The sequence below is a fragment of the Bemisia tabaci genome, chromosome 3 (genome assembly GCF_918797505.1).
Source record: "Bemisia tabaci chromosome 3, PGI_BMITA_v3".
Lineage (NCBI taxonomy): Eukaryota > Metazoa > Arthropoda > Insecta > Hemiptera > Aleyrodidae > Bemisia > Bemisia tabaci.
This window is the reverse complement of record NC_092795.1, coordinates 62059425-62077661: the sequence shown is the minus strand read 5'-3', so window position 1 is coordinate 62077661 and position 18237 is coordinate 62059425. Positions and strand designations below refer to the sequence as shown.

The 18237-nt window shown below is 35.2% G+C and overlaps 1 protein-coding gene across 4 annotated transcripts in view; it reads right to left on the bottom strand.

The window, feature by feature from the left end:
- LOC109033929 (scavenger receptor class B member 1) overlaps positions 1-18237 on the bottom strand; it is a 61230-nt gene that overhangs the window by 10963 nt on the left and 32030 nt on the right. For 3 of the 4 annotated variants that reach the window (XM_019046786.2, XM_019046784.2, XM_019046785.2), the window contains 4 exons: positions 6478-6996; positions 4322-4419; positions 2998-3167; positions 523-667 (listed from right to left, as the gene is read on the bottom strand). In XM_019046786.2, the coding sequence (XP_018902331.2) occupies positions 523-667; positions 2998-3167; positions 4322-4419; positions 6478-6994 (930 nt within the window). In that variant the 5' untranslated portion in view covers positions 6995-6996. Of the gene's footprint in view, positions 1-522; positions 668-2997; positions 3168-4321; positions 4420-6477; positions 6997-13366; positions 13524-18237 lie in introns of those variants that run through there. The other variant, XM_019046783.2, reaches the window with a different exon arrangement.

Below are 18237 nucleotides of genomic sequence, written 5' to 3'. Positions count from 1 at the left end.
CATGTTTATGACACGCACAAGCATTCATATGAATTTTTGCCTTTGATAGTGCATCATAAAAATTTTGCTTCCTTCAGAGTTGCCACAGAATTCAGAAGATAAAATTAGCTAACATTTTTCTCAATTCTCTGCTACATTTTGGTAAAATTCTCTGACATTTGAGGGAAAGCCAGATGGATATAAAAACAGAATTGGAAATATTTTTTGCAAGAATGTGTTGTTTGAAACGTCAAATTTAATCTAGAACACGAACAAAGATGATTTGAATAATTTTCCCTGACTTTTTTGTTATTTTTCCTGAGATTTCTTAGTATTCTCTAATTGGACATATTTCTATCAAACAGAACTAAGTGCATTCAGACATGAGCCCTGAGACCCATAAGAATACATGCATAACAGGGCTCACGTCATAATGCACATAGTTCTGTTTGATAGAAATATGTCCAATTGCGGCAACTCTGCTCCTTCCTCTCTTTTCATTCACATGGAAAATCATGCAAGTATTGAAGAGAATTAACTTACAATGACAGGAACGTTTGGTAAAGTCAAGAGATCATCTTTGTTTCCCCGAGAAGCATCTTCATCAAATTCATGAGATCTAAATTCACTGAATGTCACTGTTCCATCATCATCATTGAACACAACGTTCGTCCGCAACACGGATTCCCTGAGGGCAGATGTTATTGAAATTAGAATTTGATGACAAAAAATTTACAAAGACACAATAAATAATACAAACTGAACAAGGGCTCTTGAAAAAAAATGCTAACGCCTATGAAAAATATTACAGGTCCGAGAATGACTCTTCATTAAAATTTGTTTCACCATCCCTAATTTTGATATGACTCTTGTACAGAAAAAGTTTCACTTATCTCTGTTCTCATCATACAATGAAAAATATTGGATCAGGCACAAGTATTTAAAAAAACTCAAAACACCCATGGGAAAGTTGAAAAATAAAGGCACAGAAAGGCAGCAATTATTAGGAAAAGTGTGTAAGTATCAATACAATCCTAAGGAGCTACCATAAAAAGTAAACCACTACGGAGCTAAAGAAATCTTTGAAAAAATTAAAGCGAAGAGTATTTGACTCCGACAGATTTGACTAGATCTGTGGCCCTTTCTGGGAACAGGCAACAATGTTACAGCTAGTTTCCCTGATGAAGAATTTGCAGGTGTCTGAAATTTGATGAATTCCATGATTGAATGGACGTCCCAAGTGAGCTGAACACAAGGATACCCTTGGTTCATAAATTGGGAAATTATTGGAGGAGATATGACAAAATAATCTAATCTGCTAAAATACATGCGTTTAAATGGGAAATGTCGCCAGATGACGTCACTAGGCGGCCCATTTTCCAAATTCTAAATCTATTTTTATACTTTTTCCCATATCCAAAAAAAATTATAAAAAATACTGCAAAATCAGCTCTATCAGCACTTTCAAATGAAGCAATAAAATAATTGCGTGCAAATTCTCCATTAAGGACAAAGTTCTGCTTGTACATATTCTGAAAACTCCACATGAACCTATTATTCTGGTCAGCAACCAGAATTCAATCGGTAACTTGATGTTTTACATTTATTGGATGTTGATGACAGGAGAGATAACCGAAAAGCTTTTTTCTTTCATCTGGTAGGATTTTGCTGGTAAGCATATCCTACAGGTACTAGAATCGAAAAGTCATTGAAATTTTGCACCCTTGACACTAACACTGGACCACATTAGCCACACCAAAAAGTACTTATGAAAGAATGGTGTACATTTTTAAGATAGATCATCTCACTTCCTGCTGCAGATGGGCTTCATTGGCATTGACAATGCGGTATGAATCATCGCCGCATTATCTGCAGGCAGGGAAAGCAATCAAACTTCACTCCAACTCTGATAAAATCTCGCGACGAGTAACAAAGGCAAATTAAGCTGCCTTGGAGCAAGGATGGGGGGGGGGGGGGGGGGGGCGTCGTGTGTGTTGTTTAGTGTGAATCAAAGTTGTTGGTCAAATAAATATAAAATTATTGGGATATGTTTACACTTTCTTTGACTCCTCGATTCCTTTCACCTTTTCTGCAGCAATGAAAGGGTGGGAGGCCTCCACTTGCTGCTTTGTTCTTTTTAAATCTGCTCACAACAAGGGAGTGAGAAGATTTGCTTTATGAGCCCTTGGGGCTTTTCTAAGAATTTCTGCCAAAAAATTGCTATGGCAAACATACAATACAAACAATTCATGCCCACATCTATTTTTCACAGTAAAATGATTCCCTGCAACTCATTGTTTACCATAAATTGTGCAAATGTTGATTTCTTTTTATCAGCTATTGCAAATAACCATCTGATAAGTGCTACTATGACTACATATAGGCGAATTTCTGCGATGAACAACAGTATATTTTTGCATCATACTTGCTGGTTGTTTACTTGTCTTTCATCATTCCCAACTACCTCAAGGGTCTCATCTAAAACTGTTAAATTCTATCAATTAAAACTTTAAATTGATCTGTAAATCGAATTGATGCAATCAGTGCCAATGAATGTCATGAATTTTCTGCTATGCTTCAAAAATCCTTGTTTCCATTTGTAAATGGTGAACAACAATTCTCTCAACTAGAGTTTCTGCGATTGAAAATTAAGTTCATGGTGCGTATTTGTGAGTGAGTATGGTATCAATCAGTGATAATGATTTAGTTATTTGTGAGTGAGAATGGTATCAATCGGTGATAATGATTTAGTTCAAAGTATAGTGGATACAATTTTTTTCTGCCGGTTTTCTACAAGTTGGTTCATCTTATTTCTAATTTTTTTGAAAATTTTGTTATTTCATCTATTTCTGCCTTAAATTGGTTGAAAAATTCACCCACTATCAGCATCACTTAGCATTCAAAAATCACAATAGATTCAAACATGACAAATCACCTAGTCTTATGCGATAGATTACCGAACATGCTGCTAAAACATTAATAATAAGGAGCTAGTAGAAATAGATAAATAACAATTACTTGTAGCAATATGGACCAACTTCTTGCACTTTCAGCCTCATTTTGTCATCATTGGATGTAAGGAACTCATCTGCATTGGTGTAATTAAATGCATAAACACACACATTTGGTTTCACAGATGAATTGGCCCAATTATTCATCAGCAAGCTACCATTGTAAAGCGTCAGTTTCTAAAAAGGAAGAGAAAACAAACTAGTTAGAGTAAAGCAACAGAAGATAAAGATAAAGCATAAATGTGCTGAGGTTTTTTTAGAAACAAGAAACCAACAACCTTTTTAGTGAAAATGTTGTTCATGAATATACCATCCAGAGCAAAAGCAATAGTTTCTCATTCTAAAGGTTAAACTTGCGTCACAGCAGAGGAAAAAATCGAGGTGTCAGCATGTTGGATATTTTGAAAAGAGGTCGATAACGTAAATGCATGCAGACATTTTTGTCATTAATTCTTTAAAAAATGGTGTGGCTTAAGAAATAAAATCATACCGACTTTAAAATATCTAAAATTGCTCTTTGTTGAGAAATGCCAAAACTACTGACAAAAACTTCCGTTTTTCATACCTTGAATTTCAGACTTTGTGGGAATATTGACACCATTTTGTATTCACCTATGTTACGGTGTAAACAAATTTGAGACTGCCACCACTTTCCAATTTTTTTCTACAGTGCTACAAGGAGAGGAAACCAGAGCTGAACATCATAATAACTTGCACGTTCAGAAGACTGCTTCTGGTTTGGAAGGGGATAATGGTTGAGCATGATTTTTCCACAAATAAAACTGATGAAAATTGGGATTCTGGGATTATATTAATTTGTAAAGGGAGGTTCTGATTGCAGAGAGAATCAGAAAAAGTTCCTCACATGATATTTGTCATTTATACCATGATACTAATAAGAAGAGATTGCATTTTGCCAAAATAATCATGTCGAGGGAACTTCACAATCTTTTTAGCATTTAAAAGAAAAATCCAATTTTGATGCCCCTATGAATTGAATTTCCCGAAACACTTTTAATCGCAGATGGTACAAAATAACTTGGTTTAAGAATTTTATGAATAATTATCCTGTGTTTTCAGATGTCAATATTTTAACCGCAGCTGTCCGCTTCTTTCATTTAGTCTTGGTGATTTTTTTCAATAAACTCTGGCCGCATTATACATATGTTTGGCTGTTTAAGTCTGCAAACTCAAAAGTAATTCACCATAAAACCAAGTTATGATGTCAAATAAAAGGAGCAAATTTATTTTATTCAATAAACAGCAAGTGAATAAAATGCTAATGTTATGGAGGAAAAATTATATGATACCCCAAGGCATTTGAAACTTACCTTTGCTATTTCAGTTTGGTAGACATTTGTAAACCACATCACGCCACATAATAAAGATGTGAGCACGAGACCTAGGTAAAGTATAATCAGCCAACAATCTGAAAGAAAAAAAGCAAAAGTTACACACTATTATACTGAATAAACTAGATGAATGTTCATTTTTTGAAATGGGAAAATTTATACTGTAATGCAGAATTTAGTCATATTCATAAATGTTTTCACTTCTAAGCTTAAAACTTTCACAGCAAAAATCGTTTTCTGCGTAAAATATTACTATGGTGTGCACAGTTTTTAAATGACAAAATAATCATTTCACTCTGCCTATTGATTCATGAAAGAAGAACACATGATTCAATATTGAACAGACCAAAATGAAAGAGTAAAATTTTTTTGACACTTATATCCATGACTTTGAATGATCCCCAGATTTAGCTGGTCAAAAATAGATCAGAATGACAGAAACTAAAAAAACACTTCATGTTGCAAAGTACGTGATACAACAGAGAAATTGACATACTGGAGGGGGTCAGCATTAATGATCAGTATGGAATTATCTTGCTGGAGGAAGTCATTCCTGGTGCCATTATGTCTCTCCCTCTGCGACATTAAATATTCAAAAACCGAATGTATTCTGTCTGGCAAATTATATAGTCATATTCAATACAGCAAAATAGACTGTTCACGACATTTAGGCGTACTTATTTAAATTATTTGAGATGTTTGGTGTGAGGAAGATAGGTTTGTATACAAAATATGAATGAGGGTGAAAGAGAGAACTGGGAACTCTAAGACGAGATAAACCATACCCTGAATTTCTGAAATTATAACTCATCATTTTCGAAAAAAAAGAAAGAATGATGTCTCTTTTCAAACAAAAAAACCCTACCACAAGCAGCAGGATAAACTCAAGTTTGCGGTACTTCAGAATTACATTACAAAGATTTTAAAAAGTATCATGTGGTGCGAGCAAAAATTGACGAGGAAAATTCAATATTAAAATTGTGTGACTCATCTTTATTCCTTACTTAGTTGCAAGGTTCTGAAACTTTTTCAGTCACATGGTTCACAGTTCATAGAATTTTTGACTTGAAGATGTAAATTCAAAGTCAACTTTCATGAAATACCTAAGAAAGGAGGGCTGCAGAGTCTTCACATTTGAGGGCCAACATTCTTATAGTTACTTTTCGATAGGTTTAAATAGGGTATTGATGATGAAAATACTCAATCTTTCCTCATCAGAGACATGAGATCTCCCTCTCCATAACATATTGAATGAGAGTTATATATTCCTTGCAGTATAATCAGAAAGTACAATTTTATCTTGAAAATCAGTTTTGAATGGGGGTATATTAAGAAGATGCTTAAAATTATTTATTACATATCCAAACGCATTTCAGCTCTAGGGGTCATCATCAGTGGGATACATAGGCGCACAATACACAAGCAAGGATACATGCAATGGTTGGTATAGGCATACCAATTTTGAAATCAAACTGCTTACAATTGCATGTATCTTTGCTTGTGTATTGTGCGCCTACGTATTCCACTGATGATGGCTCCTAGGACCGAAATGCATTTGGATTTGTAATAAATAATTTATAAGTATCAACTTTTTATACCTTCATTCAAAACAAGTTAATAATAGATGCAATATGCGATCCTTCAGAACATGAAAATCTGTCTTAAACCGTATGGTCATAAAAATGAAGAAAAAGATGAGGAGGGGAGAGTTGGAGTGAGCAATCGGAGCAAAGCAATTTGGTTGATACCTAAAAGTAATTAGTCAAAGAATAGACTAATTAGAGGACGTTTGTTACAGACTTTTTCTGTCTTCTTTCCGATTGTAGATACGGAAAAGAGAGAAAAAAAATAGCAACAGATAAGAGAAATTTTAATACGATTAGGAAAGACTCTCTTGTGGTGATAAATCAGTGTCATAACTTTGAAAAAGAGTAGATTAATGATTAAGTTAGATGCGCATTACGTAACATCACTTCCATAGAATTAACTTCTGCAAAATTCATCAATCTTTAAGTCTTGAAAAGAAACCAATCACTCAAAGGTGAATCACAGACATAATTCAACCTGAACAATATTACTTGGAAGATAAAAATGTCTTAAATTTCTAAGTGGAAACATAATAAATTGATACTTACTGCATCTTGGAATGAATTTTGAGCTCTTCTGGAGGGAATTTGTATGACTTTTGATGCTCTTCCATTCTGCATTGACATCTGTTTGACTTTTTCGGTTGTTAGTCATGTAAACTTTTGTGCCATTTATGAGAGGGCTGTTTGGTATTTCACTTTTTCCTGTAGAAAAATTTGTACTATTGGAACTAAAATTGAAACAAGGGAATAATGAATACGGCCTGAATTTGTCTTTCTTGTCGTTTGAGGTGAGAGTAATATCCTTGTTTTTCCCTGTTAGGATCTGTATTGTATTCACACCATGAGTGTTGATCCCATTCTTGAGATTCGTGGAGTCATTCGTTGTAGGAAGAAATTTGGTTTGCTCTGCCTCGCTTTGACTGATACATCTGTCCAATTCAGTTGCCTCTTCACTTGGAGGAATATCTATTCCAACAGAGCCATTATGTTTTGGGGAGTTCGTCGTGGTGTCATCCTGTTCTAATAGTTTGTTCCAGTTTGGTTCATTATCCTCTGTGGACATCACTGTGGGCAAAGATAATAAACATTTTTCAGGCATTGGCGAAAGGCAACTTGAAGACTAAACATCATCCACTCCTGTAAAAACGCGTGACATTCAGAAGAGTTACATAAGTATTTCTGCTGAATAAGACAAACTCATCACTTCAACTTCTTATTGTCTTATGTATTCGTGCAAAATGTTCAGGTCCATGACTAGGTGGGATTTCTTTGTGGAGGAAAAGTTTCTCTGATTCCTCCTACAGGGCCTTGATGCAAAGTGCATCAGGCCATGAGTTCACTTTAAGGTGATTCGATGGACGCCATATTATGTGTCAGAACGGCATGCGATATATCGCATCAATTGGTTCCATTTATTCAGCTACTCGTCATTTTTCTCAAATTTTGAGAACCCAATTCTATTGTCAGGAGACTAAAGCACTCACTTACCAATTTTAACAAAGAAATTCAACGTAATAAAGGCATGGTTTTTTTAGAGAGAAAACATTGTATTCGATAGGTACCGATATCGAAACTGCACTCGAATGCGATACTCTCTCTCTAAAACAACCATGCCTTTATTACGTTGAATTTCTTTGTTAAAATTGGTAAGTGAGTGCTTTAGTCTCCTGACAACAGAATTGCGATCTCAAAATTTGAGAAAAATGATTAGAGGGCTGAATAAATAGAACCAATTAATGCAATATATCGCATGCCGTTCTGACACATAATATGGCATCCAACGAATCACCTTAATGATACAAACTTGCAATAGAAAGTTTAAGATGGAGTCGATTGAGAACTTCAGACGTAATAAGAGGAAAACTTACAAATTTGCATCTTGTGATGAGCTAATTTCATGAACACATTCAGAGAGCACTTACCCTTGGTAGAAACATATGATAATGAATTTTGGAGTGCATGTATGGACTCATGTCCTTGCACAAAAGTTTGTTAAATTAGTGTTGCAAGGGATGCCAGCAAAATTCACTTGATTCTATGACTGACAAAATTCAGTTTTAGATCTTTTTAACCAGCATGAATGAGATCTTGTGACATTGTTCCGCCTTAAGATGAACCGATCCTACTGCATTGAATGTTCGGCAGAATTTACGTTTCCGAAGTCAAATTTGACCGTAATTAATAGGTTTTCTTGCCAGTCCTACCTCCGATTGAAAATAAATGAACGCAGAGGTTTAAGCTGTGAATGTAGAGGATTCATGCTTTGCATACAATGGTATGTGATAAATTTCTTGGAACGAGAATTAATATATAGAAAATGACAATGGTAAAGCCCCGAAACAGCAGCTCTAAAGTAAACACTCAATGATAACTTACATTTTTTGAAGAAAAATCGAAAATAACTTCAGAGGTGAGGCATAGTGAGGAATGAGCAACGAAAACATGGAAAAGTATGGTTAAGAAGATTGTAAACAAATAATTGTAAGTTCCCGCTCTTCTCGCTGTCCCGAGCGCTGTTTCCGATTGGTTCCCGCGTTTTTTCCTTTTTTGCAAAACCATACATTTGAAAAACCCCGGGAAATTTCAAATTGACGCGCACAACCCTGGAGGAGCGCAAAAGACCGCAATCTTATGACGCTCCCTGTAACTCTGCCGAATTAAACTTTCCTTGTGTAAATGAACATACTTTTACTTGAGGTGATCTCGAGGGGGTTTTAAGTCAAAGAGGTTTCAAGGAAAGTCTTAAAATTCCAGCCGAAGTCTCACATAATCCTTCCCTCGAGAACCAGAATTCTACTTTCTATTTGAATTTTACATTGTAATTCCACCTTCACTATTACTTCAGAGCAGAAATATTAAGACATCTATTGTAATTTTTATTAAAGTGCTCCCAAATTCTCTGGGATTCTAAGGTAAGTTTTAAGATTTCACTCCCTCGGTCTGGTCGAAATTGTATATTATTTAAAAAGGGTCTTTGCTTTTTAGATTCATTTCTGTTGATTTTTGTATGCTGTTTGGAGCATATTATTAGTCAGGTTCCTACATAAATTACTAGAGATTTTAGGCGAGACTGATGAAATTAAGAGGTTTCTTCCATTTTATCATGTAACATAGTGTTAAAACGCAAATCGACGGTGAAACTACCAAACCACGTATCTCGGTTTGCGACGTCGCAGACTTCCTGTCATACTTTATTTTTTAAATAGAAAACTGCTCAACGTCAATTCGTGAAAACTTCCGTGATTTTTCCTCTTTGTGCGGAGAAAAATCTGTGAAAATTGCAAGGAATGATATTGATTTGATCTCCTTCAAAAAAATAAAATGTGAGTGGAGATTTTTAAACACCGCAAACGAGATACGTGGTCTAGTAGTTTCACCGTCGAAATGCGTTGATCCTTTAAAAACTTCGATATTTCAGAATAGTTAATTGCAGGCAGTGAGGGAAAGGGTAAAAATAAAAAAGAGTGATAGTCCAGTGATCCAAATTTTAAATGAATTATTTTGACTATCTCCGGGCGATACTCTCAAGCTTTGAACTCATGAGGTCAGACAGTTGAGATTAATACGATGGTAAATATATATCTCTGAAAAAATTCCGGCGAGTATTTATGAGAATTAGAGAGAGCCTTTCCTCTAAAATCATAAATATTCCCCTCCTTTTACTTTTTCCTCTTCTTCTCTCACTGCGTTCATTCTTTGAATCGGAATACATGAGACCTCGAACAGATTTCATCGAACTCCCTGATAATTTTCCTATTTTCGATGAACTTTCCACAAACCTGGCATGTGTCAAGAATTTGATAACACCTCACACTGGCCTCTTTCCCTATTATTCACTCGGGGATGTTTCAGTGACTAAAAAGAAAAAGATCATATCTCAGATAAATTACGCGCTTTTCATCGCGTCTTTATATTTTTTGACTAAACTTTCCGGCACATGCGATTACCCATGGATAAAACGCCTTTTAGCTAAATTTTTCGAAATTGAGACAGCGGTATCACTCTGAAAATGGAGATGCCTTTGGTGATTCTCAGTGAAAAAGATACATGAAATTCCATCATTGAACAAATAAAACAAAAATAAAATAAAATAAACTGGTCTAGGGAAATAAAAGAGAAAAAAAGCTGCTGATTGGTCGTTTTGTCTTTTTTCCCCCGTTTAACGTTTTTATATGTGTACCTTAATACATATAAACATTATTTCAAGGCAAGAAGAATTCGCTCAAGAAAGCTTGGAGAGGAAAAGGGGAAGGGCTTTCTCTCTACGGAAGTGACGAGTTTTTTCTTCTTCTTTTTTACTCAGCCATTGCAATGAAGGGATAATTGCATGACGTGAGATTAGCTAGGGACTGGGTGACTGTTATTTTACTCTGACGATGACCGCTCAAATGAATTGTCTCCCACCCCCATGCTATGCTGACACAAGCTTGTTAAACGCGCTGATTACGCTCAGAAAATGACAAGACAAACTTCTAAACCTTAACCTCATGACCACAAAACGTCACGACAGAATATATTTGAGACAGGATCATTGTTGTTCACCGCAACTCTGCCGTGCTAAGGAAAAACGCTGTAAGGGCCATCAGACGTTGCCAAATTTCCACTGATAAAATTCAAATTTCCAGGAAAATTTGTGTGCATCTCTGTACTAATTTTTCAGAGAATTTCATTCGCAGTTTAGTCTACGGTATCTGAAAATTTCAAGGAAAAATAATTCATATGTTTCCTAAAAAATGAATGTTTTATAGGGCGATTTTCCCATCGGGCGATTTTCGGGGGATTAATTACTATCGAACTGGGTTGAAAAATCGGAGATTGAGTTTTCGACGAATATCTTTTTCTTTTTTGAGGGAGGGTAACCATGGTTATATTAATCTTCATTGCAACGTTAAAAAAATATCCTATTTTACATTTTAAAAAAATAAGTGTTTTTAAAGAAATCAAAATACTTCTTAGCCACTTTTTGAGGATATTTTTGAGTTGAGGATCTAATAGAGAAAATTCAAAGAAATTTTAAGAAACACTTTCGGTCAGATTCCTTTCTTTTTTTTTTAAACAAGAGAACATGAGGAGAGACTTGGAAATTCGCAATCGGATATATACGCATTTTTCAACCTCTGCTATCGATACGCTAAGATTGCTTCAGTTCATTTCATGCCAATAGTCAGCGTGAATTTGCATTTTAATTCCAAAATTTTAGTTCTAGAAAATATCAAATTTAAACTTTGAATAGCTACTTCTTGATGGTAGAGAAGCAGTGTCACCAACTTTCGGAAGGAAGAATATAAGAGTTATACTATACACAACAAACCGTACATTTTTTTTCTGAATATCCGGTAGGAAAGCAGGGTATTGGGGAAAAGGTTCCTTTCCTGTTTATATTTGTTAGCGTCTGAAAAAAATGTGTCTCTAGCTAAATATGACCGACGACAACAAACATTTTTACATAATTGAAGAAAGAGTGTTCATGAATGATGAGATAAAAAAAAGTTTCATTACACGGACACATCATTACATGCACACCTAAATCGAGAAAAAACCGCGTCGCCTCAATAAAAAATTAACCCAAAAGCTCTTCTGATTACATAAAGAGTAATAATTAAGGTTTTTGGCGACTATTTTTCCTCTAATTATTATTTCACGACCCATTTTCTCTATGTGCTTGAAACTTTAATAGCTTCACTTCCTCCCTTAAAGAATGAAACAACAAAAGGTTAAATAAAATAAAAAATTAAACGAATGTAAAGAGAGAGAAGAGAAAAAACAAAGTTGATTTTTTGATGAGGCGCAATGGAGCTCCTTCAAAAATTTTCCATTTTATCACTGTCTCGATAAATGCATTTTAAATGAGAGTCATAATTTTTTTATTGGCGCGAGAAGAATAGAAAGTGGAGAGGCGCGGAGCATCTTTTTTCCTCGAGTCGGATTTTATTACACCCTGAATGATTGGTCTCCAGAGACCTCATGGTATCTAGAATTCAGTTAAATAATCAGGTGAAGCTTTAAAGTTTGCCGGTCCTGAACTTGATAAAAAAAGAGGAATAGGAACAATTGATTTTAAATCATGTATTTTGAAAATGTTCTACAAATTATACATCCACTAAATTTTGGTAATAGTGTGCTTTTTTATTTTAATTTCCTCGCAATATATGAGGTTAAATTCGACAATTATTTCATTCAAACTTTGTAAAAATATTCAGGTTGGATTGAAGTTATAATGTTACACACTGTCAACAAAAGTGCACCTGCTGTATACATTCAGAGATAAGGTGTAGCGGCGCGCGGCGGCGAGTTGAGTTGTTGACAGTTTTATAGTATGATCAATCACTTGTCTCTCGTCAGTTCATTAAGAATTAATCCGGTCCGGTATGAATAGTTGCCAAATTAGATATTTAGTAATGTTTTTTAAACTTAAATTATCTACTTTAATTCATAATTTCACGTCACAGAGATAATATTGTTAATCCCTTTATCTTTTTTGTTTTGATTAAATAATTAAATACATAGAGATGATAATAAATTTTAAGAAGAATGTATTTATGCGGAAAGGAATGTTAAAATGGAATGAATAATTTTTTGATAATTTGCATAGCGTTGCGTTTTTTTAAACGTTTCCTGAATGCAGTAAGGATTAATTTAAACAGTTTTATGACTGCATGAAGGTACACGAAATATATGTATAATAAAGAAACTTGGATGAACATTAATATTTATTATGAAATGCTCAATAAATATAGGCATACGATTGTATATACAGCTGTGTGGTATTATTCTTCACACCTCTACCTACAGCGCTTAAGCATTATTGAAGCAAACCTTCATGATATAGTAAGTTGCTCTTAAATATGGCAACACCGCGATGCACGCACTTTTTACAACCGATAAATACAGATGATGTTCACTTCTGCTGGAATAAGCTATTCTCACTTTTTCGCAGGGTAGTTACGATAATTTTTAGTAGCAAGCTTTAATTATAAAAATCTTCACCTGGATTTTTTTTAAAGCTAATTTACACGCACATGCACAATAATTTTTCTTACAAAATTGGAAGAAGTAGAAGGCAAAATTCATGCGTCTCACGAATCAGTAAAATGCTTGGTTGGCATGGCGCAAAATGGATCTCTGCACAAAAAGTTTCGGAAAATGGCTCTGAAGGAAATAAGGGTTTAGTGCATGAACACGTCATAAAAATTATGGAAGGTGAAGATTTTGGTTCTTCTTCTACGTTTAAAGAGGATGAAATATCAGCTCTCAAGTTTTCGATTCACAACACTAAATGGATGACTCAAAATTATTGCAAAACCATCGGCACAAATGAGTATTTCATTTTTAACCTCCTATCTTGAAATATTACAAATATAACGATTGACGTGATTCATGCGATAGACTCTACAATTAACCAAGTATGCTCGAAAGATAATAAGCTGCAACTCACAATTTATATTGCTTATTTTCAAAAAGCGACAGCTGCCCATTTGTTTGATGAAGTTGAGGTAGGTAAAGTATCTTTTTCACTTTTGATGACGAACTAAGTAATCAAGTTAATTTAAAAATATAACGTATGCGGAACTATAACGATGCAAATGTATGCTAATTTTTCATATGAAGCTTGCAAGACGCACAAATCTTCACTATTGTAATGATCTCTGTAAGACGCGGAGCAAAAGAAGAGAAAAAGTGAAGCTTCCTAATTTACTAAAAATTGGTTGCAATTGTCGGAAAAATTGAGGGGAGAGGCATTATTTACGAAACGGTCGGGCAACATCGCGAAGCGAATGGCGTGATCGTGACATCATAGCTAGACAGGCATGCATAGCGTCCGATCCGAATGCGTGTCATTGAATCAGCCAATCAGCGCGCGGACCTAATTTTCGGACACTCTAAAAGAAAGTCCAGCGAACCACTAAACACGAGAGTGCTGAATTTTTAAAAATCTCGGAAGCGATCCCGGAATGCGTTTTCCCTGGATCCTGATTTGGCCCTCAAAATTCGAGTGATCTGACAATGAGTATGAAGTGGAGATCGCTATGCAAAAAGAGTGAGCTCCACTCCGCATTCATGAGAGTCACTCCAGGGGTAGATAACATGGGTTTCGTAGTTAAATGCACTCCAAATTTTCACTCCCAGATCTTAACCCCATTTGCAGTAAGTAATTTCATGCGAAATCATACCAACACCTGTTGGCGTTTACCTGGTTTTCAATTTTCTCTTTCCATATGTTTCTTGATCGTAATTTCATGCAGAGCTTGTAGAGGCGTAACAATTCCCGAAACACAATCTATCAGGAGGGTGGATGCATGATTTTTCTACATGAAATTTTTGATGATTTTGAGAAAATTAACAACGGTGCTATAATATATTGGATTTTTTTTTTTATATGAAAGATATTATGCTTAAGAGATATTATTAAAGGCTACTATGTTAAAGATACTATGCCTCACACTTGAATCTTTATGGGAGCCATGTCCTCATGTTTTTGCTTCTGACTTTGTATTTGCATCAAAAAGTACCTGGTGCCGAAAACAGTTTTAACTTATTTTAACTCGGTTTTTTCTTTTAAAAAAATGTCTATATACGAGTTTATGCATTGGACCATACAAAGTGGCACCACATTGTATAGAGAGCCTGTTAAAAATGAAAATATCATTCAAGCGTTCAAAATGGGAGCCCTTCGATTTATTACACGTACTCATGCGAATTATTTGCTTTGATCAACTTTGCAACTTGATAGTTTGTTTTGAATGATTGCAGCTTTCCCTGTATCGGCTCTGCATCTTGCACTTTACGTACGCTTATTCCACTTTGACCTCCTCCTCTTACGTTTCAATTTGTTGCCTGTTGATAGCAAAAACGCGGTTAACTTTCAACATTAGATGTTGATTTCTTATCGATTGGGATTTATCGCTATTTTCGGCACTTCTCACGTCGATAGTTCTTTGTCGGAAATTTGGGAAATCATTGTTGTCTATTTCAGCAAGTATAGCGTGAGAGATAGTGTTTGCCATGATTTATACGTAAATCCTTGCGAAGCATCTTATTTCACCCAAATAAACAAATTCTATTCCGACATTCGTTCATCCGAAGAGAGAGACCGCCTCGAGGTGTGATAATCGAAGCACTTATCTATGAAGGTCTAGGTCCCCTGGTCCAATTTTCCTCTGGTTCGACGCAACGCACCACACCTGCTACGTAATATATTATCGAACGCACGCATTTCAGTAAGTCCGTTCCAAGTAAACAGAGAGAATTCACGTCAGAAAGTTTTGCGTTACTTGCAAGGCGCGAGGACAGCAGTTTCCTCTACCACTAGGGTGTTCCTGGTATCAAGGAGTGTAGGTACATGTTTTCATAGGGTAAAAATGCATGTGACGAAAAGAAATGATTATCACCGTAGAGCTGTGTGGAGAAAAAGTGATTTTCTTAACTGAGCATTGTTTTTTTAAAAAAAAATAAAAATATTTTAAAGATTGGCTCTTCAGTATGCAGGAAGCGAGTTTTACCCGTAATTAATATTGTAATTATCCACGATGGATTTATCTGCGAGCGAATTTTTTGAAAAAAAATGTTGGGAGAAGACAGAAAAAAAGGAACAGGAAAGAAAAAAAGAGGAAAGGAAAGAGAGAGAAAATCGAAAAAATAAAAACGTCTACTTGATAAAGCACTGTAATTGACGATACTTGCTTTTTTTTTAAAACTCATCTTAAGTGAAAAACAACGAATCCTCTACACTGGATCGTCCTTGAAAAACGCGAATTTGTCTCAGAGGAGTTTTGAAGATGGACGTGTTTACTGCCATGCGTAGGAAAAACGCCGTATGAACCTTCAGGCGTTGCCAAATTTTCTTTGGTAAATCACGAATTTTCGGGAAAATTTGTGAATATTTGTCTACCAATTTCTCAGACAATTTTGTTTGTAATTCGATCTAAAACTTCTGAAAAGTTCAAGGAAAAATATTCATGATTGTCCCCGAAAATAAACATTTTATCGAAGGAAATTTGGCAACTCTCAAATGCTCATACTGCGTTTTTCCTTAGCAGAGCAGTATACTAAAGCACGAAGAGAAAATAAAATATGACAAGAAATAAGCTACAAGAATACAAATCGTGGATGACGTGTGATAGTGGAGAGGGGTGCATGAGCCCTTCACCCATTTACTGGATTCTTCCACGTCCCGCGTGTTTGCTGAAGCTACATCTGATCGACGACATAATGATACCACGCGGCACATGCATGGGCTAGAAAAATTGAAACGCCTGCAGTTTTTCGGATATGTAACCCGGCCATCCGAAGAGCCCGAATAGTTGCGTTCAGGGGTCAGTGGCAATGGCTCGTTGCGCTGCGTTCGCTAGTCAAAAGTATTATTATCAAATAAACATCTGGATTTTACTCTGCTTATATTAAGTGCACGATCGTTCCTCTCTTGTATACCATAAGACTCTACGATAATTTTTGCTATCAAAATCAAAATTTGATTATTTTGAGTCGGGAACATTCATGAATTTCTAATACACGCACCGTAACAATTCGTCTCTAAAACAAGTTGAAAATCATTAAGATTGTAAAACGAAACATTATCTTTTTTACTAAGAATTTGGTTTATTTGAATGTGTTTCCAAAATTGAAATTTTTTTCATTAACACCACACCCGATGAATCGAGAAAAAAAATAAAAAACTGAGGGAGGGCGTTGCCCATTACCGAATGCCTTAAGGCGGCTAAGATGATAAATTTGTTGGTTTTTTTTTTTTTTTTCTTTCTTTTTTTTTAGCTGACCGAAGCTGCTTTCTGTTTGATATTGAATTTGATTTTCATGGGGCAAATGAAAGGAAAATAAATGATCGTAAATTACGTCGCAATATGTTACTAGGCAGTCACTTTTCTTGCTAATTTTCATTTCATCCACGTGAAGAGATCAAAGGCTGAAGAAGATAGCTCTAGAGAGGTATTTTTTACATGCACTCTCTCTTATGTAATGCTTTAATTTTCATGTTTCTACTAACATAGGCTTCATCTTAAGTTTGATCGAGTGACTGGGGGCATCATTAATAATAATTCTTGGTAAAAGAGGCAATCACAAGTTTCTTTGGTACCTGAAAGCAACATTTTCGGTCGAGCGATTTTTGTCAAGTTGGGTCAAAAAAATTCGAGTTTGAGATTCTGTCAGAATACTTCCTTCAGGGTCTTAAGGAAAAAATGGAAGCCCTCCAGTTCATTTTCGTGGATTCAGCAATTTTGGGCCTTCAAGACTGCATGCAGTTCAGAATTTTTTTTACCACAGAAAAAAAAAAAAATCTATACCCTTTTGATTGCAGACTTCAAACCGACCTTAAGTTCCGGTTTGGTTTGAATGTGTGAAGCAGTTTTAGTCTCAAAATTTCCGTAGAATAATCATCTATGCTTTGATAATTATAAGTCAATTTTAGGTTCTTGGGGATTAAAGTTTTTATTTTCGTGGAGGGTAACATTTTAATAACCACAATTTGTAGTAGAATCTAGCCAATCCTCACTAATTCCAAGAATTCGTACACAATTTTACAAAAATGTTCACCGTGTGAACACATGTACATTTGGTTGAATATATATTTACCAATCTCGTGCGTTTTCCCTCACATTTTCCAAGGCGCTACTGCTTCACACAAATCTTACATAATATCTAACTAATTTTGTTCCATATTCATGAGAGACTGCGTCTTTTTCAACTTACTGGCAGTCAGTTATTTTTTTAAATGAACTTGAATCTGAAAACTGCGGATTAATACCTTAATAAAGTTCCAAAAAGAAATGAAGAGGGGGAAAAATGGAGAAATTTTTTTTAGTACGTGCTTCTTGGCAAAAGGCTCTTGGAATTACTTCATTAATAGACAAATCCCGTGTTTTAGTCGGGGAATGTGAACTCTCTGATTCTTCCTCTCTCACAATATAACAAATTGATTCGCCAGTCCTAGTATATCATTTTCCTTTTGCTCCAAATTTCAGTTCTGTACTGTTGATTAGTTTATGATCCATTAAATGTGCCGTTTGACCGTGCACTTCAAAAATCTTAGTTTTCAGGAAAAAATATTTGAAACTCTGTTATACTATGTTTGTGGCATGATACCCCCTGAACATGATGCAAATGTTTACCTCAACTGTCACAAAAATGGTCTGAGCAGTTTGAACCGTTGGCAACTTATTCTTTGAAGCACTAAGATAGAATTGCTTGTAGAAATATTAAAATAGGATTTTTTTTATATGAAACTCAAAAGAAGTCGCATTTTTTAATCTTTCCTCTATAGACCATAGTCCCGCGCCCGCCAGAGGCGATTCT